Source organism: Hyposmocoma kahamanoa, unplaced genomic scaffold (genome assembly GCF_003589595.1).
Source record: "Hyposmocoma kahamanoa isolate Upper Pololo Valley unplaced genomic scaffold, ASM358959v1 84, whole genome shotgun sequence".
In the NCBI taxonomy this organism is placed as follows: Eukaryota; Metazoa; Arthropoda; class Insecta; order Lepidoptera; family Cosmopterigidae; genus Hyposmocoma; species Hyposmocoma kahamanoa.
The window spans coordinates 7007052-7032343 of NW_020654229.1; the positions used below are offsets into that span (position 1 = coordinate 7007052).

Genomic DNA, 25292 nt, shown 5'->3' on the forward strand with positions numbered 1-25292 from the left:
AATATATCGTGTAGTTACTCATACAATATTTTATTTTTAACTTTAAAATGGATATACCCCTCTAAAATCAAATCGAAGATTAGGAATTTTTCCTCTGCTCCCTCTTAAGCCACGGAAGTAGGTAGTATTTGAATACGCTAGTCGCTTTCATGACGACTGTGCGAGTTCTGACGCTCGTTGCCGATGAATGTTGTCAGACTTTTGCGAAGTTAATTCGCCAATTTATTTTCGCCAAGTAGCCGATATTCGCCCATGTCAGTGTTGCCAATATTAATTATTTAAAATATCTAAAAATCAAAGAAGAATTCCTGTTCCCCACGTGTAGAAATATTCAAACCCCAAAACGAGTTGTTAAGATTATTGAGACATTTTATTAAGTAGCCTTAAATCACGTTTTCTTATTTAAAAAATAGCCTAAATATCGCCAAATCGCCCGATCGCTTTTTTCTATCGCCTTTTTTCTATAGCCTTACCACCAGCTTTACTGTGTTCCGGTCTTGAAGGGTAAGGGTGCTGGTGAAATTACAGGCATATGAGACTTGTCAACTTACGTTGACCCCTCAGATCTTTGCGATTTAAAGCAGCTCTGAGTGGCACTGCTAGTTTTATGGACAAGCGTGTAGCCTAACATCAGGCGACTTGTTCGTCCCGTCACTTGATATTAGTTAAAACAAAAAACCACTGTTGCCGATTGTCTTCTCGCCCCGCACCTCACCCTCCCCCTCCACCGATGATAATCACAACAGACGAAAATAAAACATCATTGGAAATTAAACTATTTTTCCGGATTTCAATCGCGTATATTAGTTTTTTCAAACAAACCAACGTTTCGGGCCCTTTACAGGTCCCATGGTCACGGTTGACTGAAGTGATACAGTCATCAACCAGTTATATGTAATATTAATGTCTGTACCACCTCAGTCAACCGTGACCATGGGATCTGTAACAAATATACGCGATTTAAATCCGGAAAAATAGTTTCATTTTCTATGTGTAACAATCGCGAAAACCTAAGAATCTGATAGAACATCATTATTGAATAATAAATAAACTAAACATTTTCAGGTAAAATTACAGTAATAACCTTAACAAGCACCGAGTTATCGGCAGAGAGAGAAGCTGATAGACAGAAAGAGAGCTACCTCAAACTGCCGTTCAAGTGCGAGCACTGCATAGTGGGGTTTGACCACGAATTGACTGTGAAGGATCATATGGAAAAAAGGCATACTAAAGTAAGGGCCTATTGGAATAAGTACACATTTGCGAAATGAAAACTTTTCAGAAGAGAAGTTTAAAATGAAGAATCTTTATAAATAGGAGAGTTATAGTTGGATACCCCTTGTAAGCGATAGGGCTCTAGTTCCCACTATATGGTCCTTCGAGCCGGATCATATAGTGGGAACTAGAGCCCTATCGCTTACAAGGGGTATATCCAGTCGATTAAAACTAGCGAACTGTATTACACTTATTGTATTAAAGAAAAAGTAGGTACCTACTCGCGCGCACAATTCGTTCCGCCGTCGTTCCGAGTCGCAGTGCCCAAACCGCGCGCGGCGAGAATCTCGAATTCCGTCATTCGCGTGACCCCCCCAACTCCCCGCGTGCTCCTTGCAGGCCCGGGGGTGGATTTATTTAGCCCGCGTTTGATCGATGGTGCAACCATAGTTATAAAATTTCACATAATATAATTTGTTACACTCATCATCATCCACAGAATGATTTCACCAAGTACTGAGTATAGGTCTCGCGAAGTTTGTGCCATAAAGTTTTGCCACTGTTATAGTTAAACTATAATCATAACAAAACAAGTGGAGTTATTTGATCAAAAGGCGACATTAACGTTAGCTTGAGGCACCTGTAAAGGTACCGGCTGCGGTGAGAAGGTTCTAAAATCTCTCACTAGATGTCACTAGCGGCGCCGAATGCCATAAACCAGTTCAAAGGTCTATAACAAAAACACAACTAACCAACGGAAAGAACCAGCGGACCTCACGAATTTCTCTGTGTGCTTGCGTTGTATCTTTGTATTTGGTTTTTCAACGACTTTTTAGCCGTAGCGCCATGAGAAATCTATGATATTTCGTCACCCAGTTAGATGCCTTTACAGCTACCAGCCCCGGCTGGAGATGTCGCTATTAATTATATTCAAATTTTTATTGAATTGATATTCCATTATTTTTATGTCAAATTACTCCACTAGTTTGTTATAATTATTAATACAAAGATCGAACACTCAGAAAAAATTCCTTCGATCCGGCCGGATTTGAACCGACGTCTTCTAGCATACCGTGCCAGTCGCTATACCAACTAAGCAACGGAACGAACCAGCGGACCTCACGAATTTTTCTGTCGTTTTGTTGCGTCGTATTTGTGTTTGGTTTTTCAACGACTTTTTAGCCGTAGCGCCATCAATCTATGATGTTTCGTCACCCAGTTAGATACCTTTACAGCTACCAGCCCAGGCTAGAGATGAGAGATGTCGCTATTCATTGTGTTCGATCTTTGTATTAATAATTATAACAAACTAGTGGAGTAATATCACATAAAAATAATTTAATAGCAATTCAATAAAAATTTACATAGGAGAATTTCAACTCGATAACTTGACCTGTAACTCAGTTGGTTAGAGCAGCAGTTTTCTTGTGAATGACATTAAATTTATAAAATTAATGAAATTAAAAATCAAGAAAATGGTTCATTACCTAGGTAGTATTTTTATTTTTTTTATAATATCAAGTGACGGGACAAACAAGTCGTGCGCCTGCTGGTAAGTGATACGCCTGTCCATAACAGTTGCAGTGCCAATTAGAGCTCTAAATCGCAAGGATCTGAAGGGAACTGCCACTGCCACTGCGCCAGTCACCTTGCAACATCAAGTCCCATATGCCTCTAGTTTCATCAGCATCCTTTAAAACTGTAACGCAGGCTCACATAGGCAAACAGTACTTCCCTGGATAAACTCTCTACAACTACAGGTCTACCGCTTAACTGAGTCAAGTAACAAGTTGATTGAAAAGGTACCAAATGGCTTGTCTATTAATTTCATTTATCAATAAAACAGTCTTTTTATTATCGTTTCACATAACAACAATTTACTCATTTGGTAGGCACTTTTTTCAATCAAATTGCTATTGAATATCGTCAGATAAATCTTGTTGAAATTATCCCGTGTGCAGCGCGTCATAACTGTTACGTAAACTGTCACTCCTCCCGCACCGCGCAGCTACCTCACGAAGCGACTCTATTAGGGCACGTTCCACATTATGTCGTAACGTTTTTTATTTATCGGACTGTCGCGTCTTGCTTGGTCCCATAACACGACTATTTGTCGTGACTGTGTCGTGAATGTTTATTTTATCGTTGAACGACTGTCGCATCTATCTGTTCTCAACAGATCGTGACGACAATTTATCGGTTCACGGCAGCCGCCTTGTCGTTTGCACGACAGAGTCGTTTAAAGTTGTGATTATCTGTCGTCACATTTTTATCGTGACGATTTATTTATCGTCTGGCGGCTGTCATTCTAGCTCTTCCCATTGTCACGACAGTCTGTCGTCGTGAACGACAGTTGATCGTGTTTTATTATGTGTGAACAATTTCATTTAAATATACAAGCCACAACACTTTAAATTGCATGACTATATATCGTTACGACATAATGGGAACGCGGCGGCGTGTACAAATTTTTACTTTGAATTTCGAATTGCATTCCTAACACGAATTGTGACATTACCGCAACGAAATTAAATGACAATAGTTTTTATGGCGCGTACGTGTCTATGTTCACCTTTAGTGTTTTTTTTTTCAGAAAAAAGGCAGCTTCTCTTGCAGCGTATGCCAGTCGGTGCTTAATACAGACTCTTCGTTTAGGGAACATTGCAAGCGACATTATCGAAGGTAAATTTATTTTCACTTTGACCGTAGTTCATCGGCCATCATATACGTCCTACTGCTGGGCACGGGTCTCCCCGCAGGCGAGGGTTGGGGACATGCAGGTTTCATCAAAAGCTCATGGTAAATTTAAAATTAAATTTCGCACGTAAATACCGACAAACTTAGAGGTGCGAAACCGGATTTGAACCCACAACCCTCTCCTTGAGAGGCAGTAGGTCAACCCATTAGGTTACTGCGGCTTCGCCGTTGTATAAACCATAAATTATAATATAAATTAAAATAAAGAACATCAATAAAACATACATACATATACATGGTGATATGTATAATATACATGGTGATATTTATTTATTGATGTTCTTTATTTTAGAACCTTTAATAGGTAAAACAACTTCACACAAAATGTTTTATATATTGGGTGCTAGCAATACAAAGATGGAACATAAAGAAAACATTTCTTCGACCCGATGGAACTTGAACCCATGACCACGCTGTACCGTTAGCGCTGCTACCAACTGAGCTACAGGTCAAGTTAACCGAAAATACCGTAAAGTCCAGTACAATGATCTACAACAAAAGCACTTAGAAGAATTTCGATTATTCGATAACTTGACCTGTAGTTGAGTTAGAGCAGCGCAAGTTACTTTTTCATTCTCAGCTTTGGTAAAAGGTCAGTTGTCTACCGCATTTTTTTACATGGCACCATTAGAATTACTTTAAAATCCAACTTTTACTTCCTAGGTCAGTAGCTTTATCCTACGATGCATGCAGTAAAACCATTTTCGAAAGTCCGGAAATCGAAAATAGTAATTAATTAATATTTGAACATTTAACTCCAATCTTTTTGCGTCGGGGACTAAAAAGTAGTGGTATATTTCAGGTACGAATGCTCGGCGTGTGGAAAACGCAACAACACAGTTCATGCCGTAATTAAACATTACAATGACCAACATGGCGGCGATATTCAAGTGCAGTTCACTTGTCAAGATTGTGGATTTGTCGCCAAGTGAGTGTACATTCTTCTTAAAACTGACACTTGACATTTTTCTGAATTGGTTTTGGCATAATATAATAAGACAAATATGGTAACTCCGTACAAACGTAGCAGCGGGCCTTGTATGTGTGCACGCCCGCCACTAGCCGTGTATGTTTCTAGAATTTACAATGCCAGCACATTATGATGGCCATTTTGACAGATTACAATAGTGAGATAAAATCTCAATTCATTATCGAAAAAAATATAATCAAATGCGAGGTGCTTCTATAAGTTTTTAAATTTATGACTAGTATTGCAAGGGGTAGCTGATTAAAAAGTTTTAATAAAACGAAAATATAAATGTTTAATAATGTGTTTGCGTCAAAACGCGAGTTTTGGATTTCATTTTTTTAAATTTTTGACTAGTATTGCAAGGGGTAGCTGATTAAAAAGTTTTAATAAAACGAAAATAAAAATGTTTAATAATGTGTTTGCGTCAAAACGCGAGTTTGCCGGAGGCACGAAGTTGTGGTGGCCAGCGATCTCACAAGTGACGATCGTATCGGATTTCATTTTTTAAAATTTCGAATTTTGAAAAACAAATGCCGAGTTGTGTCGTAAAATTGTACATTGCATAAATTTTACTGCACGTCACTACTGACAACAATGCACATCAATCAGCTCCTTCAACGTTGTTAAGAACTAACACGAAACTTGATGAGCGGGTAAACGTCAAAACGGCCCTCATAGCGTGCCAGTACTATAGTGTTCACTCGATGTTTAAAAAGGGAAACATTTAAGTGCACATCAGAAAACTTAATACATATAAAATTATGTTCTTTATTCAAATAACTTTCACATCTAAAAAAATGTTTCAATACAAATAAAACAACTGTCTAACAAAACTAGTATCAAAAATAATTTAAAAACAGCTATCAAAACTAGACCTCTGCTAATTTCTCATTGTACAACGAAAGCGTTCATTTATTAACAAAAAATATTTTTCATCTCACTAGCTCGGAAAGGCTTTCGTTCTCCTGAAAAATCTGCGCGCAAAAGCGTTTTTGGAACTTGACGATGGACTGAAAAAAAAAATTACACGTTCAAATACGCGACTTGTCGTACACTACTTAATTATACTACGGTAGTCTTTATTCTCTTTATCAGTCTCGCTACATGATAAGAATGCAGTCTTTTTCGTTCGTAATTTGCAGGTCCGACCGCGCGTACCGCTATCATCGTGAAAAGCACAGACATCAGCAAAAATTACAATGCTCTGAATGCGGTAACACTTATGTCAATAAGACCGCACTTAGGGTTCACATGCTGTAAGTATTATTTGTTCCACACACATAAAATACAAAATAAGAGGAAATAAGATTATATATAGAATATATATTTAAAAAACTACATGATTTGTGTTTGGAGAACACCCTCAGTATTCACTGAGCGAACATTGGTTTTCAGCCCGCCCCAGACTTTGGTAAACACATATTTTCATTTTGGGCCGTAATAAAATAAAAATATAAGTATATTTTGATATAGGTCATGCAAAATCAGATATGCTGTTGTTGTTTTTAAAATTCTTTCCGTTAAGGAATAGGCAAAAGTTTAAAACCACACAGCCAAGTCTTCAGTCTATTATATTTCGAATAGCGGGTGGAAATTTGTAATGCCACCTGGAGGGAAAGCACTCTAAATACTGGAGATAGAAATTTATACTTCAAGGAAACATTTCTTGATTTTTTAAAAGAAATAAAACTGCATTCACAGATTTTCGAAAATTTCTAGCAACACGCGGGAATCGAACCCGCTTTAATCTGAAAAAAATGCACCCTGCACTTTTATTGCATCGATCGATAGGGTTAATTATAAGAATAAAATGTCTCTCACAAAATTGGTTAATTAAATGAAAAAAAAACATGAAATCTTAACGTATCTTAACAAAACGAAAAAAATGGTAATCTAACTAATTTGTTGCTCGAAATGAACTCCATTTTCTTGGATACACAAATTTAATCTTTTAACGAATTCCTTTTGAGTAACTTATAATAACGTGTTGTGATGAATTGTATTACAAATCGTATTCTGAACCTCAGCCTTCAATTCGTTGACACTCGCATAGGATTTAAGGTAAATTTGATTTTTAACATATCCCCACAAAAAAAATCTAAAGGGGTGAGATCTGGTGATCTCGACGATTTAACTTGACCCGTTGAATTTATAACTCCAGATTTCATGATTTGTAAGAGAGATTTTACCCTCATAATTGACCCTATCGATTGATTTAATAAAAGTACAGGGTGCATTTTTTTAAAGATAATTTTAAAGGTAATTTTCGAAAATTTTTGAATGCAGTATTATTTTGTTTTAAAAATAAAGGAATGTTTCCTTTAAGTGAAAATTTCTATCTCCAATATTTAAGGTATTTTCCTTCCAAGTGGCATTACAAATTTCCACCCTGTATATTAACGCATAGAGCTCATTGATGGGACGGCAAAGCCGGGAATTTTTTAAAGAGTGTAGTACTGAATATTTAAGAGAGTTCGTGCGAGGAAGTACTGCCACGTTACCTATTTCTGTCGCCAAGCAGTAATGTTCACATTACTGCGTTCCGGTTTTGAAGGGTAAGGGGTGTGAAATTACAGTCACATAGGTGGGACTAGTCGACTTATGTCTCAGGGTGACGGGCGCTTTTGGCCCATCATGTTTGTTTAAAACGCTGAGTGACACTGCAACTGTCATACACAGGCATGTCGCTTGCCACCAGGCGCACGACTTATTCGTTACGTTTAAAACTTACATTAAAAGCATTTTAATTGAAAAGTCATATTACATAACCTAACTTCCGGTTAAAATCCCCTAGTTTACCACCCTTAGAGGTGGAATATTATCTTCAAATTTAAATGGGACCACTTCTGAGGTACCCTCTTTCCAACAAAAAAAGAATCATCAAGTTCACAAATGGCGGAGTTATCGCGTAATGTACATACAAAAAAAAACATACAGACGAATTGAGAACCTCCTCCTTTTTTTGATGTCGGTTAAAAATTAGATAAAGATATATGGAAAAACAACATGGGTCTAGATTCCCGACAAATTTGATTCAAAGTATTCCATTGCGTTTAAGTTTATTTGAAAAGAGCAATCCCTGGAGTTTCTTGCTCGTTCTGCTCAGAAAGGCCAGCGAATTATACGAGCAGTCAGTAGCGTAAATAACATAACATTTTTATAAAGAAAAGACCTCAAAAGTTCGTGGAATTAGATCAGTTTCCGGATAATATAATAACCGGATTCGTGCTCTAGTTGGCCACCCTTAGAGGTGGACTATTTTCTTCAAATTGCAACGGGACCACAGACGTTGAGTCGGCCAGTAAGAGCGGGTTGTGCGCAGCACGGTGCACCAGCAGTCGGGCCGCACGTACGCCTGCGCGCTGTGCGGCAAGACGTACTCGGCCAAGTCGGGGCTGCTGGCGCACACGGTGTCGGCGCACGAGCCGCCGTCGGGCGCCTACTGCGCGCAGTGCCACACGCACTTCCGCACCATGACCAACCTGCGCACGCACCTCAAGACGCACTCCAACCACATCCAGGACCACGACAAGCGGTAGGTGGCTTAAAACCTGCGGCTCTTAACTTTATTGAATGTCACGATGTCCGGCCACCGTTTGACCACCGTAATATATTTCTTGTTTTTGCGAAATTCCTCCACTGGTTTGTAATAATTATTAATGCAAAGATCGAACACTAAGAAAAAACAGTGGTAGCTGTAAAGGTACCTGACTGAGTGGAAAAAACTTTCATGGATTTTTCACAGATGGCGTTACGGAAAAAATACTTAAAAACAAGATATGCAACGAGCACATAGAAAAATTCGTGATGTCCGCTAGTTCGTTCCGAATAAAATTTTTCTTAGTATTCGATCTATTTAGTAAATCTAGTTAGAACGGATTATTTATTCCATTTTAAAACCGGGATTTAATCGTGTATAAAACATACAATTTTAGTTTAGTCCCTTCGAGGCCGTGGACGTTTGCAACACGTCCGAAACGTCGAGCTAAATAAAATACGTTACGTTTGCAACACGTCCGAAACGTCGAGCTAAATAAAATACGTTTTATACACAATTAAGTGCCGATTTTAAAATCAAATAATGTGTGAAAATCGTGAAAACTTAAATCAACGAATAATACCTCGCTCTGCACTCGGTATTTTATTCTATATTACTTATTGATGTTTAATTTAGAACAAACGTTTTGTAATTTGTAATTATATAGGTTATTTTTAAAATACTAACAATCTTACATTATAAACAACAACTTTTGTTCAATGACTCATTACAAAACATAACACAACATAAATTTACCTATAATAAACTTTTAAGCTTTTGTTGTATTATCTGACACTTTTTAGATCTATTTGGTAGAATAAGTTCAGACGTGCAAGGGTCAGCCGCGACCACTCCCACTTCGTCCTGCACAGAGTTATACCATTTAGAGAAATCTATTTAAATATTTTCAACAACGAAAGTAAAAAGTCCTGCGAGGTTGTTAGAATTTTTAAAATAACCCTGTTTAAACACGATTGTGTACATTTTTTTTAATCTTCCCGGAACTTCAGCTGGAGGTATTCTTTGTGATAAATTTTTTTCAGTAAGTTTATTAAGTACTGAACCAGACATCATTTACATAAATATTATGGCTTTTTTTTTTCAAAATGACATTTGTAGCTGTCAGTTTGTTAACTTGTGAGTTTGCTATCCACAAAAAATATTTGGTAGCTAAATCTTTTAGCTCTTTCAGTAAGAAAATTAAAAACTTGGAAAAAAAACGAAAAGAAGCTTAACCTTCAATATCACAAGATGATAATGATTTGTAATTTATAAAATTAAGAAAAATATGTATTTAAAAACACAATCTCATAAGTATGTTTGTGTTTAGCCACTTTAGGCAATTTTACCCAGAATTAATTTCTTGGAATCTAGCTACTTTTTTACTTAAGATTAGCTACTTCCTCCTTGGGCAAGGTGTCAACACTACTTATTCGTTTAAATGTGTGATAGAGCATAATTATGACGTTCGATGACAATTGCGTGATCGCCTTCTTAGGGTCGTATTCCAGAACTCTACTCAATGCTCAAGTCATGACTTGAGTATGATTTAAAGCACTGAAAATCATATTCAAGTCCTTGCCATTAGGGTCGTATTTCCAGTGCTTGAAATCATACTCGAGTCTGCGGAATACGACCCTCAAACATTTCTGATAAAGAGGATTGTTGGACCTCTCAACACAGCTCTCCTGATCCATTTTTATTGCTGGCCTGTGATGTCCCGTTATTTTATTAAATTACAGGTTCCAATGCAACACCTGTCAAGCTAGATTCGTTCGCAAAACAAGTCTAAGGGAGCACATCGATTTCATACACCTCAACAAGTCGGAGCATGAATGTTCTGAATGCAGGAAGGTGAGTCACTGTTGGCAGCCTTAAATTCTAGGTCTTGTTTTGAGTGGGCTTCAATCGCATAAACAGCTTTGCCAACTTAGCGACTTTGTCACTTAATTAGGCGACATTTTAGCATCAAAAGTGACATTTTATTTCCATAGCAGCAGTAGAGGTCCTTGTGAAAGAGTTCGTCCAGGAAAGTACTGCCGCCTTACCTATTTCTGCTGCCAAGCAGTAATGTCAGCATTTTTGACCGGTTTTGAAGGGTAAGTGCTGGTGAAATTACAGGCACATGGGACTTGTCAACTTATGTCTCAGGGTGACGGGCGCAGTGGCAGTGCCCGTTAGATCTTTGCAATTTCAAGCTCCGAGTGGCTGCAACTGTTATGGACAGGCGTGTCGCTTACCATCAGGTGCACGACTTGTTCGTCCCGACACTTGGTATTATAAAAAAGTCTATATAGTTAGCCTGCATATAGTCCCACAACTGGGAGCACGCCTGATCTCACAATGAGAGGGCTTGGGCTGTATTTCCTTTACGGGTCCTTGCAGATTGATAATGTTACACATACCACGAAATCATATTGCAGATGTGTACAGGTTCCCTCCCTCACGATGTTTCCCTTCATCGAAAATCTCATGGTAAATTTCAAATTAATTCAGCCCTGTGTTTGAGGGCAGTTGCACGGTTGTCGAGCGACAAAAATATTTGCTTAGTTGGTATAGCGTCTGGCACGGTATGCTAGAAGACGTCGGTTCGAATCCGGCCGGATCGAATGATTTTTTTCTGAGTGTTCGATTTTTGTATTAATAATTATAACAAACTAGTGGAGCAATTTGACATAAAAATAATGGAATATCAATTCAATAAAAATTTAAATATAATGAATAGGGACATCTCCAGCAGGGTCTGGTAGCTGTAAAGGTATCTAACTGGGTGACGAAATATCATAGATTTCTCATGGCGCTACGGCTAAAAAGTCGTTGAAAAACCAAATACAAAGATACAACGCAAGCACACAGAGAAATTCGTGAGGTCCGCTGGTTCGTTCCGTTGGTTAGTTGGTATAGCGTCTGGCACGGTATGCTAGAAGACGTCGGTTCGAACCCGGCCGGATCGAACGATTTTTTTCTGAGTGTTCGATATTTGTATTAATAATTATAACATTTGCAAATTTTTGGCTCCTACTTAACTGGGCAACGTTCGGGAAATTACGCTATATCCTCTTGTCCAAAATACCACAGCGTCTCAAGACAAAAGTCTTCGACCAGTGTGTGTTGCCAGTGATGACTTACGGCACTGAGACGTGGTCGCTCACTATAGGCCTCATAAGATGGCTCAAGGTCACTCAAAGGTCTTCGGAAAGGGCTATGCTCAAAGTTTCGTTGCGAAATCGAATCAGTAAGGAGGATATCCGTAAGGAAACTAGAGTAAACGACGTAGCCCTAAGAATTGCAAAACTTAAATGGGAATGGGCAAGGCACATTGCTCGCAGAACAGATGGCCGATGGGGCCGAAGAGTTCTCGAGTGGCGACCGCGTACCGGAAGACGCAGCGTGGGCAGACTACCCTCGAGGTGGACTAATGATCTCGTGAAGGTTGTGGCGATCCGCTGCATGCAAGCGGCGCAGGACAGGTCGTTGAGGTATTCTTTGGGGGAGGTCTATGTTCAGCAGTGGACGTCCTTCGGCTGAGATGAATATTTCATATGATTTTATCTTAGCTGACCTGCGAATGCGCTCTTCTATGTCAAGTTACATAGTTCGAAGGCAATACATCAATAATGCAATATCGACTGTGAACTGGCAATTGGTACTATCACAATTTTGACAAGTGACGTACCGTATGTGTAATAAAAATATTTAAAACCTACTCATTTTTATTTAATAAATCAGATGCTATATAAATGACGCAAACAATTTTTTCCTTCATCCTGTAAAGTTGTCAAAAGTGAGATAGTACCGATTGCCAGTTCACAGTCGATATTTTGTTTTTAAAGGTATTCAAAAACGGAGCGTCTTTACGGAAACATTGCACTTATGTTCACGAGAAGAAACGCCCGCCAAGAAACAAAATTTGCGACCATTGTGGACGAGGCTTTACGGTAAGTTGTATAAGGATTTTTTTTATTATTAAAGTTTTACCGTATATCGTTTCATTTTTTTATTAATAGTTTTGGCTTGGAAACAAGACCGTTGAGCCATGTCTTCGTTTAATTATCGGGATCCTCAGTAATATTTTCCGTTGTAGTTCTAATACATTATGTTTTCACTTTCTCTTAAATAACTTAGTTCACTTATTTGGGTTTATTAAATAGTCTTTTAAGCGGCGGGAGTCAATATTTAAGTTTTATTTTCACTTAAATTACATTATCTTATAACACTTTGAACAATAACTTTGAATTCGTAATTAGTGTAATTTTCAGGATAAAGTCTCTTGCAATTTGGTTTAAAAGGAATATAGTTCTAACTTCCTTCATCACTATTTCTTTCTTCAATTTTTCTTCATAATATACTTAAAATAAAAATAATCTTTGTAAAAACTGTACTCGTAAATTCAAAAACCCGCCATTATCCTTATCGCTTTATACCTCTTAAATAAAATAGGTACTACACTACCGGCATGTTATGATGGCCGTTTTGACAGATTACAATAGTGAGGTCAAATCTCAATGCATTATAGAAAAAAATATAATGCGAGTCGCATCTATAAGTTTTTACATTTATTGGCTAGTATTTGCATTGATTGACTGGTTGATTAAAAATTTTTAATAAAACGAAAATAAAAATGTTTACTTAATATATCGTCAATTCGAAACTGCTTTGTTTTGCATTGAGCTTTGAAGCGAGTTTGCCGGAGGTAGAAGTTGTGCTGGCCAGCGATCCCATAAGTGGCGATCGTATTAGATTTCATTTTTTTAAATTACACTTTAAATTGTCGTGCTGATTACACTCTACTTCTAATTCATAAGGCAGATTCCCCTAAGAGGGATGAGCAAGAAACTCTAGAGGTTGCTCTTTGTAAATATACATTTGAATACATTTATCATTACAATATTTAATTTAAATATCTTACATCGAGAATACCTGGAAGAGCTAAATAGGTTACTGTAAACTATCACGGATTTTTGTCATTCAAGTACCTACGCAGAACTTGTATTTTAACCTTTTAACCTTAGAATAATAACGCATAGAATGATAGTTTCATATCAAACGAACTGTCGCAAGTGAGGCAAAAATCAAATTCATGTAGGCTAGTTTTAGTAGTAGGTTAATTTTCGGTTTTAGTGAATATTTATATAAAAATACAAGTTGAAAGGCGTTACTTCCTTGTGGAATGTAATGTTAGTATCTATTTTATGTTTGTCTGACGTATTTTACACTCATTTACCGCACATTTCGTCATTTTTATCTAAAATTCTTGATCTGTTCGCGGTGCAAGTTGACCTTGAGCACTGAAGGCCCGCCCGCTCGTGTAGGCCCATTGGGCGCGCTTCAATTTGCCTCACTTAGCGTGTGCGGACTAGGTTTCTATGCATTATTATTCTAAGCTTTTAACCTTGTATGTTACCCTTGGTATGAAGTTTTTGTTTCACAATAGTTTTAAACCTCGTCAATGGCAATTTTTCAATATCAACCGGAATCTTATTATAGAAGCGTATACATTGCCCTTAAATATATTTGAGACTTTATGAAGACTACTGCCAAGAACAGTTAGTTTATTTTTATTCCTCGTACTAAAGTTATGTCTGTCACTATTTCTCGTAAAAAAAAATTAATTAACATAAATAACATTTTCATAAATGTACTGTGAAGTTAGTGTAAGAATGTTAATCTCTTTAAACTTATCTCGCAAATACAGGTTATAAATTGCCCTAACAGCACGTTTCTGCTGGACAAAGATTCTATTAATATCGGCGGCATTGCCCCAATAATAACAACAACTTGAAGCATTTGGATTTCTGTGACGTGTCGCTTCCAGCACAAATGCAGAAGGCGGTCCTGCTTTGTACGGCACTTATTATTCGCTCTTAAACCTGAGTTCCTAACCCCGACCGACTGTGCCATTGCCGAGGAGTAACGCTTCTCCCATTTAAAAATTCAAAATTAAACTTTTAGGCCATGGGTGAAGCAAGAGTCTAAAATACATATTGAAAATAACTCTTTGATTTGATTATTAATACAAGATCTAATACATAGAAAAACTTCTTCGGCCCGGTGGGACTTGAACTCACGGCCTTGCTGCACCGTAGCATTGCTCTTACCAACTGAGCCACAGGTCAAATTACCGAGTTGTCAAAAATTCTTCAGTGAGGGATTTTAGACACCTGCCCACCGCATTCACCATCGCTAGGTAGACTCAAGTAAAACTAACAATTTTTTTACAGACTCTGGCCATCCTACGTTCGCACGTCCGCACGCATACTGGAGAACGTCCCTTAAAGTGCGCACACTGCCCAGCTACGTTCGCTCACTCCGCAGCCTTATATACACATAATAAGCTGCTACACAACGGTGGGAAGGCAAGTGATCCGTAGACTCTGCTTACCCGACTGAGAAAGGTTAAACAAGTTCACCTATCATTGTATATTTCATTACATCAGGATATTATAGGTTATGATTCTAGCCGTAATAGTGTCATTACAAAAAACTGTTAAGAATGAGAATTTAAAAAATCAGGTGTTGATAAATGTGGGTGGTTAGTTAGTTAGTTACGTAATAAATTAATGAATATAAAATAACGAAATGGCGAATATCATTACTGATTTTCGCAATTACGTTTAGTAAATGTTTTTTCGCAATTTCCCCATTGCTAGTTTTTCCCGATTTCCCCATTGGTTTTCGTAATTTCCCTACTTTAAGGAAATCACTAAAACCAATGGGGAAATCGGGGAAATGTTTGAACGCATTTACCACATATTAAAAGATTTATGCAATTTTCCCATATAAAAAAATATTTAGCGCAACTTCCCAACAGATTTTCCCAATTTATCCAAAATAATATATGTTTAATCGCAATTTGCCCATGGCAAAAAATATTTTGTGCATTTTTATTTCCCATAGTTAGTATTTTCAGAATTTCTCCAATGAAAATATGTTCATTGTAATCAACAGATTTTCCCAATTTATCCAAAATAATATATGTTTAATCGCAATTTGCCCATGGCAAAAAATATTTTGTGCATTTCTATTTCCCATAGTTAGTATTTTTAGAATTTCTCCAATGAAAATATGTTCATTGTAATTTCCCCATGGCAAAAAATGTTTTCCCATATTTTAGTAAGTGTCTGTGAACAATCACGCCCTAAAATATCGTGATATACATAATATCCTACTTTATTAGGGCAAATCGAGTAAAAAATATGTTAATTAGATACATAGATATATTTTCATAGAAACTCAATTGAAAGTACAAAATATTTTCCAATTATCCCACTGTTAAACGTACGCTGTAAACATAGTTATTTATGCACATTATATGTATAAAATTTTAATATATATTTATAGATACCTGTTACTGTACAGTTTAGTAAATATTTTTGTTTTAACTAATGTGACTAATGTGTAATGGCTTGACCTAAAAGTCCTTCCGTTTGCCACTAACTTAAAAACAAGAACTTTTTTCTTTTAAAATGTAACGTAACAATAAAACGCTTTCCCGCGTTAAAATGTCAGAAAATTAAACTATTGAAGAAAAATTACAGTCTTTTAATTAAATGTCATTAAACTGCCTCCGTGGCCGAATGGTTACCATGCCGTACTGCCACGCAGAGGTCCTGGGTTCGATTCCCAGGCCGGGAGAAGTATGTGTATGGCGTGCATTTATTTCTCTTGCGAGTTTGGGTGTCATTTGTGGGTGTCTATGTGTGTCTCCATGGCACCCGCGACACAGGGTTTCCCTAGTGCGGGGCCATGAGTGTGTTGCGTTATTATTGTTATTATGTCTAATTGTTGTAATTTTACATTCAATTTTAATTAAATAATCGTCTATTTGTAATATTGCTGTTTAATTTTTTCGCAATCGAAGTGAAAAGCAGAGTTCTCGTTCATAAAATCCATTTTGCCCTCGACTTAAGTATCCATATACTCGTCTCGGGTGAAATGACGCGTTTTATGCACTTGTTGTACAATCTACTATTATTACGTTGTCTATCTTAGAATAATAACGCATAGAATGATAGTTTCATATCAAACGAACTGTCACAAGTGAGGCAAAAATCAAATTCATGTAGGCTAGTTTTAGTAGTAGGTTAATTTTCGGTTTTAGTGAATATTTATATAAAAATACAAGTTGAAACGCATTACTTCCTTGTGGAATGTGATGTTAGTATCTATTTTATGTTTGTCTGACGTATTTTTACACTCATTTACCGCACATTTCGTCATTTTTAGCTAAAATTCTGGAGCTGTTCGCGGTGCAAGTTAACCTTGAGCACTGAAGGCCCGCGCGCTCGTCTATGCCCTTTGGGAGCGCTTCAATTTGCCTCACTTAGCGTGTGCGGACTAGGTTTCTATGCGTTATTATTCTAAGGTTTAGCACACCTGCATTCACACTTTGACATTTCTTTGTTTATAATTTGGACATCCGATTATGGTTCATGCTATAGTTAGTTATTATTATTATTAAATACAAAGAAAAAATCCTTTGACACGATTATACTCAAAGCAGCGACTGTTGCCACAACGTGGCTACCGCTCTTCCAACCGGACCTGACACGGGATTCCAATTAATTAGAAAAAGTGTTTTATTATATTGTAAATATGTTAGTCCTTAAGGTATATTTTATATGGGTCACGTGGCCTGAATTAAATTAATAAATAAAAAATAATAATTCCCCTCTATTTGCGTTGGGAGTTAAGATTGCTGAAGAATAGCTCCATAAGAGAATTTATTTTTAGAATTGTTGTTTAATCGTTGAAAACAAAAGAATATACGATTGTAACAAACCTACTTTATGTAATAGACGGCCTTAAGCCAGATTGTTCACTTTTAGTTCTCTAAGAATCCGCTAGATGGCATTGACCCATTTGGCGTTATTTCTGAATCGCGGTGTTAAGATTTTCCCTCGAATGGTGACTACTCGAACACAACTTTGTTAATGGAAAGAGAAATCTGAGAATACAGAGAGCTCATGAAGGCAACCAGGGGTTGAGTTCCTACTTGGGAACTGCTACCCGGATCTTCTGATATTTTGTACGCTCATATAGGGTGAATAAACCTCATCTCGCGGAACGATTTCCAGGAGTGAGTCCCTTCTTGGGAACAACTGCCCGGACCTTCCGCATATAGGGTGAAATTGTATTGGCGACATACAAATTGGTGAAAATAAAATTCTTCTGAACAATTTGGAGTTTCACTTGGCTTGTTTTGGTAACCTCATCCAACGGACGAAAGAACCTCCCTACTTTACACGATATAAATGTTGTTTTATTATCAATTATTACCTTTTCAATTCTATGGTATTATACGCTGTACAATACATTATACCTACTTGACACAAAAAACCTCGAAAATGCCCCATTTTGCTACTTTGCAGTGCAAAAATGATAGAAGCACTTGTAATATTATCTATGGTGGTGATTCATACAATCGACAGGTCATAAATAATTTGAATAAATTTTTAACCGACTTCAAAAAAGGAGGTTTTTGCCCGGTTTTTTTTTTGTACGCGATTAAGACGGTATTTGTGAACCGATTTTGACTTGAAACTTGATAAATTCATTCCACGAACTTTTGAGGTCAGTTTTTTTTATAAAAAAAGATGTAATTATTATTTGTAAATTAGTCCTTTCTCTAAATGTTTATGTTATTCTTATAAAATGCATATGTAGGTACTGTGTTGTTTTTTAAAGGAATAAATAATTTTCTATTTCTTAAAGCTTTTTTCTGACCGCCTTAATGCGATTCCGTGTGGATCAATAGAGTAAAACAAAAAATATTATAGGTGATTTATTTACAATAAATAATTTACTGCTAACTAACGTTGTTTTGCTGCGATTCAGTGGTTTCAAGCAGCTCAACCTGTTTTTTCATAGGATACACGTGATGCACTCTCTTTCTGTGCGTGTAGAGAGACGCCGTCTGTCTGAAGGTGCGTCCACATATTTCGCACGAAAGCGGCCGTTCGCCGGTGTGGATGAATTCGTGTTCGCGGAGGCCTTTCTTGTCCTATAAACAGAAAATATAAACGCTGTGTATTACATTTACTGTTGAGTAATTCTCCGAAAAATTTCAAATAGTGGATGGAAAAAATCCCTAAAAACTGGAAAAATTAAAAAAATATATATCAGAGGCTTATTGTACGTTCTACGTTAAAAAAATGTTTTGAAGTTTTATTTAGAGTGAATTATAAAATAAACTTGTACAGCTGAACGCACTTAGAGAAAAACAAGATTTAACATGATTTCATAACAGCGAAAAAAATCTTTTAATGGCTCAATCGTTTTCGTTCACTAATTTCAACGTTTGATGTAGAAAATGAAAAGAGAAATGCTGGTAGAACATCGTCTGTTTAAAGGTAAAACATATAAGTGATATTTTCCACAAAAAGTCTTCAATTTATATAGCTATGGCATTGACTTACAATGATATGGACGTCGGGTCCGCGCTAAAAAGTGTCCGAACTTATAGGGCGTTAAAATCGTATACAGAGCGTCATTCACGCTTTAGTCTTCGTTTGTTCGACTGGCAGCGAAGGAAGCAAAATTAGACAGTACTGCGATGACATTACAATTTGAATTCAACGTTTTAGCTTTTTCATATTCCTTTACATGTCACTACGCTTAAATAGGTTGACTTGGGACATTTTTTTCGTGGTTTTTGTATTAGACCCGTCGTCCATTTATTTGTAAGTCAATGAGCTATGGTAAGAAAATCACTATCTTTCTGCACGTTAAGCTCAATAACAAAAAAGCTACTAACTTAATAATAGTTTTATCTGCAGAAAGATGGTGAATTTCTTACAACTGGGACATAACTTGGAGATTTTTTGTGGAAAATGTCAGTTATGTGGTTTTACCTTTAAGCAGACGATATGTTAATTTATCTCATCGTATTCATGTTGGTATTTGCATGCTTATTCTTTCCCTGCTCATTTTTTGGAATCTTGGAAGTATTTTTTAACGTAAATGTCAATGTTGTCTTTTATATACATTCTACTTACACTCTTACACATATTACACGCCAAACACGCGTATTACTCACACCCACCACACTCTTACTGCTGTATACACTAGGATTTTACAGTAACGTCTAATACTCGTATGAATTGCCACTTATATGACTTCTTTTTGTAAATTTCGTTTCGCCTGTTGGACTTCAATCTTTGCCTTAAATACATAATATATATATTTTGTACATACAAACTGTTTTTGATATTTTAATTCCCTTTTAAAAAAATGACTCGCACAAATAATCTATTAACTAATATCGACCGCACTTCCATATTTGAATCTTATTTCTGTAAACCTGAAGAATGATCGACACTAATTACACCTGGTTCTAAAAAGCTCAATTTCCTCTCCCAAAATATCCGTAGCATAAACGCTAACATGTCAAGCTTGACAACTTTACTTCGAAGGGTGTCAATACATTGCGATGTGATAATACTCGCTGAATGCTGGCTGTCGGTTACCTCGAATGTGTTGGCTATAGTATGTACAAATCGTCAAAATTATACAATCAAAACGACGGCCTTGTGGTCTATGTTAACAATGCCTACAGCAATGTTACTGTAGAAGAGCCAACTGTGTCTGATTTTAACTGTCTGCTAATAAAATTTGGTACACAACTGGCTGTGGTAGCCATATACAGACCACCCGCCTTTGTTAGCATTGACAACTTTCTAGGAGATATAAATATCGATATCACACCAAATAAATTTGACACCAGACCTCCTAGCTCATTATGGTTTATACCCCGATCACTTTTTCACTACACGAGAAGATAGCGGGACTTGCATTGACCACACTATATTGAGAACCTCTCTTGCAGCCACAACGCTAGTCTTAGATGCAACAATTACTGACCACTGCACTGTCCTACTCTCAGGCGAAACAAATAGTCGAATTCCATGTAGCAAAAATCCCAGGATCGACTTTATTGAACTAGATGACGCCATCAATCAAATAGATTTTGACACAGTATATTCCACTAATGATGTAAACGTTGCTACTCGATATTGATTCTTCCTATTCGTCTGGCCATTAAAAGATGCACTAAATCCTATTACGTATCTCGTAGGCGGAGAGCGCTGAAGCCTTGGATTACCCCGGGTCTTATAAAATGCATGAGGCATAGAGACAATTTGTATATGAAACTAAAAAAACATCCTAATGATGAAATGCTCAAACTCTCTTATAAGAGGTATTGAAATTTTTGTAACGCTCGCATAAAAAACGCAAAAAGAGACTTTGGAAGGGAAGAAATTAGAAAGGCTGGCAGAGGTTGAAGGCGACTGTGGAAAGTCATTGGTAAAGTTGCCAATGTAAACAAACATAAAAACATAGCTGATTTACTTTTGCAAGTAGGAAGTTCACCTCAAAATTCGGTTGATTTGGTGAACCATTTCTTTGTAAATGTGGGCCCTAATTTGGCACACTCCAATATGCAGAACTCGGGATCCAATTATAATCTGCCTGAGAGGTTCAATGGTAAATCGTTTACTATGCTGGAGACAGATGATCGTGAAGTGGAGCAATTAATTAACTCTCTAAAGGCGAATTGTGCAACGGGATGGGATGATATCTCTGGAAGTCTTATAAGACGATACAAAAACCTCATCATACCGCCGCTCACGTACATCTGTAATCTCAGTATCTCTACAGGAGTTTTTCCTGAACAATTTAAAACGGCGGTTATACACCCTATATATAAGGCGGGGGATCGGGGCCGTTTCAACATCTATAGGCCCATCTCAGTCTTATCAGCCTTGTCAAAGATTCTTGAGCGCATTCTCTACAACAGCCTGGTTAATTTTTTAAACCACTCACCTTCTATCCGTTAACCAGTTCGGATTTCGGAAGGGTAGATCGACTGCGGATGCTGTACATCAGTTAGTTGATCATGTGGTCATCAACTTGGATCTGGCCAAGGCATTTAATACGGTTTCGATACCCCGACTATTACATAAGCTGCAATCACTGGGACTGAGGGGACCACAGTTTGATATATTTAGAAGCTACCTCTCGGAGAGAACTCAGTATGTAAAAATTGGTGCCTATACTAGCGACGCCCAACCCATTACGTTTGGAGTTCCACAAGGAAGCATTCTGGGTCCCACACTGTTCCTAGTATATATCAATGACCTTTGTGATTTACAGCTTCAGAACTGTAAAATTTTCTCATACGCTGATGACACCGCGCTGATATTCTCTGGTGCGGATTGGGATGAGACCTATCAATCTGCACAAGCTGGTTTTAGTGTGGTAAGGAGGTGGCTCAACGACAATCTTCTCACACTTAATGCAGAAGAGGCGTACCTTTTTCAATCCGCAACCATACTATACCTGATAACTCACGACTCAAAATTCCCGTCATCTCCAAACACGTTTCAGTATCAACAACCTTTTTAGAAATTACAAATAGTATAAAATACCTTGGAGTGCTGATTGACTCAAATCTTAATTTTAGACAGCATATTAATTTGTTATCAGCGCGCATTCGGAAGCTCATTTACATCTTCAAGTCTCTCCGTCATGTAGCAGACCCCTACTACATCATGAAAATGGTATACCTTGCTCTAGGACAAAGCTTATTTACCTATTGCATTTCCGTCTGGGGTGGGGCCGCTAGGACTCATTTTATTCTTGTGGAGCGAGCACAAAGAGTGATTCTAAAAGTTGCCTGCTTCAAACCATACCATTTTCCTACTATGGATCTTTATGACTTTTGTCAAGTTCTTACTGTTAGGCAACTTTTTGTCCTTTGAACGGTGTTGAGACAACACACCCTTACACCCTATGACAGTGGCTCTGATAGGCGAAATTGCATAGTGGCCTCTTGTGACCGACTGAGGACTGCCTTTAGCCACAGATTTTTCAACTTCCTAGGATATTTTCTTTACAATAAGCTTCATCGAGAGATTCACATTTTTGAGTTGACTAATTTCGAATGTAAGAAGAGGTTGGCAAACTGGTTGCAAAAATTAAATTATGATGATACGGAAAAGTTGCTTCATCCAATAGTCTGATACAAACATAATGATCCGTTACTGGTACACACACTTACATGCACACATACACACATGTATCCAAATCACACACACCCAGACACACTCGCGCGTACACATACACACACGAGCACACGCGCGCACAGACAGACGGACACACGGACGGACGGACGGACGGACGGACGGACACACGGACGGACGGACGGACACACGGACGGACGGACGGACGGACACACCGAACGACCGACGGACCGACCGACAGACGGACGGACGGACACACCGACCGACCGACCGGCCGACCGACGGACCGACCGACCGACGGACCGACCGACTGACGGACCGACCGACCGACAGACGGACCGACCGACTGACGGACCGACCGACCGACGGACCGACGGACCGACCGACCGACCGACCGACAGACGGACCGATCGACGGACTGACGGACCACACCACACACTACAAACACCACACCCCACACCCCACGCCCCACACCCCACACCCCACACCCCACACCCACACCCACACACACACACACTTTTCACATAACCCAACTCTAATTATATTTGACATAAACATGAGATCCAGTGTTGCTTTTGAGTTGAAAGTTACGTTTCGTTAGTTAAAAAGTTTCATTTTCATCCAAGTATTAACTATATATATTACAATATACGCTAACTTCATAAAGAAAAGTTGATACGCTAAAAAAACTAATTTTTGATCAGGAATTGGTCTAATTGTAATTGTCTAATTGCACAGTTGCACTGTTGTGTCACTGCAAAACAGGGAAACTTATTCACGGAAAATACTGAGGAGAAATAATTTGGAAGAAAATAAATGAGATTGTGGGTAAATAAAAATACATAAAAAATTATGACAATTAAAAAAGTATATGACGTACTGACATGTTGGCTTCACTTGCGCGCTTCCAACTTATAGAAAAAAAATTAAACAAGCTTTATTATGGTGGCACTTCACGTGGCTATTTTGTATTTGCGTATTTATATATGATATATTGGCAATAACCATGTGTAGATGGCACGTGTGACAAACTATTTGCCTTGATGACAAACACAGCAAATACCAAATTCGCGTTCTGGTCAGTTTCTCGACGCACTTCAAAGGAGCCAACACCGAGTATACAACCAGAAATAGAGACGAAATAAGGGCCACCCACCCCTGGCAACTCACCAGGCAAATAGGTCTTAAATATCAACTCACGTTTGCGCTGAAATCACAAATAAGAAAACTGAAATAGTACAGCGCCAACAACTGACCTGTGTGTACGCCTCCGTATATTCCAAAAATATTCTGTATTTATTGTAATAAAGATAATAATATCTTTAACAATGGGGGCTGTTCCATTCGGTGGTGTGGGAAAAACAGCAAAACATCATCATCAGGAATCCCATTTCGTCGGTAATTAAATATGTAATTTTTCAATATTGCAAAGCTTTTAAAATTAAACTGGTCGATTTGAAGTGAATTCGGGTTGGCCAATCAGAGCGCAGTTGTCACCGTAATGATTTGGCAGAATAGTTTTCAAACAAATCAAATGACATTTCCTCTCTATGTCTGGTTATATACTCGATGGGAGCCAATTAGGCAAATACGTAAGTAAATCGTCCACACTATGGCCATATTCATTATTTTATCTCCTGATTAGGCTCTCTGTGGAGACGGTCATATTTGTCAGCGTTTGCAAGTATGTCAAATATCTTTCCAAGTACATCAAACACCCAAAAGCGAATACAAGTAGCCATGAGAAGTGCTGCCATGAAATAGAACATGCGAGCCAATAATTGAGTCTGACCCTAAAGGCTTTTCCACACTGCTGGCAGATCTTGTCTCGTGCGTTTTCCTTGACGCCGTGGTGCGCGCGACGAACGTGCCGCGTGATGCAACGTCGCGTCGCCAGCGCCTAAAGCACGAACACATAATAAAGGTCAACTTACACACCAAGAGTGCTGTACCTCGCAATTACGAGGGGCAGCTGAAAGTGACCTACTTATGTAAGAAATAAAAGACGATCACGGGTACTCTTTTTTAACCGTCTTTAAGGAAAAGGAGGTATCCAATTCGACTATTAATTTGGGGGTGTGTATGCGATTACTCTGGGTGGTCTCATTCAAATTTGAAGATAATAGATATGTGTGCGCGTGTGCGTGTGTGTGTGTATGTGTGTGTGCGTGTGTGTGTGCACGCGCGCGCGCGTGTGTGCGTGTTTGTGTATGTGTGTTTGTGTGTGTGTGTGTGTTCGTGTGCGTGTGCGTAGGCGTTTCAATTACCTTGCTACAGACTGGGCATTTGTGCTGCGTTTTGCCCATATGCTGATAGTTGACGTGGTCGCGGAGCTCGCCCCGCGACCGGTAGCCCTTGTCGCACTGAGAACACTTGTACCTGTATCCAAGGGAGAAGGAAATATACAGGTATATTTATAAAATACTGAATTGCCTTAAGCGTCGATTACTATTAGAACCGCTGTTGCTAAAACTCACATATTCAGTAATATGTAACACTATGAAATCTTGATAATGATTGGTCGTAGTTACAAATTAACAAAAAAATAACATAATATAATTAAAATTTTTGTAGCACCACTGCTCCTTGAGAAAGAGTTCGTCCTTACCTATTTCTGCCGGCAAGCAGTAATGTGATCATTACTGCGTTCCGTTTTTAAGGGTGCTGGTGAAATTACAGGCACATGGGACTTGTCAACTTACCCAGTACAGTGCCCCTCAGATCTCTGAGTGGCATTGCAACTGTTATGGACAGGCGTGTCGCTTACCACCAGGCCCAAGACTTGTTC

General features: G+C 38.1%; 2 protein-coding genes across 2 annotated transcripts in view; one reads left to right on the top strand and one right to left on the bottom strand.

The window, feature by feature from the left end:
• The first annotated feature begins 149 nt into the window (after positions 1–149).
• Positions 150–15575, top strand: LOC113234444 (zinc finger protein 234-like). Its single transcript, XM_026469754.1, has 9 exons — positions 150–192; positions 1066–1232; positions 3809–3897; positions 4775–4900; positions 6085–6198; positions 8265–8477; positions 10223–10334; positions 12314–12418; positions 14702–15575. Exons 1-9 carry the CDS (start codon positions 150–152, stop codon positions 14849–14851), a joined length of 1119 nt encoding a protein of 372 aa, XP_026325539.1. The 3' UTR covers positions 14852–15575.
• A 2685-nt stretch (positions 15576–18260) lies between these two features.
• LOC113234445 (zinc finger and SCAN domain-containing protein 12-like) overlaps positions 18261–25292 on the bottom strand; it is a 19642-nt gene continuing 12610 nt past the window's right edge. The window contains exons 3-5 of the mRNA XM_026469755.1: positions 24772–24883; positions 24297–24404; positions 18261–18483 (exon numbers count right to left, since the gene is read on the bottom strand). Of these exons, the coding sequence (XP_026325540.1) occupies positions 18289–18483; positions 24297–24404; positions 24772–24883 (415 nt within the window). The 3' untranslated portion in view covers positions 18261–18288. The remainder of the gene's footprint in view (positions 18484–24296; positions 24405–24771; positions 24884–25292) is intronic.

Excerpts from the sequence above, each read along its gene's own strand:
- LOC113234444 (XM_026469754.1), top strand. The coding sequence starts at position 150 with ATGACGACTGTGCGAGTTCTGACGCTCGTTGCCGATGAATGTT. Across the intron at positions 3,898-4,774 it reads TGCAAGCGACATTATCGAAG|GTACGAATGCTCGGCGTGTG; the intron begins GTAAATTTATTT and ends GGTATATTTCAG. Across the intron at positions 8,478-10,222 it reads ATCCAGGACCACGACAAGCG|GTTCCAATGCAACACCTGTC; the intron begins GTAGGTGGCTTA and ends ATTAAATTACAG.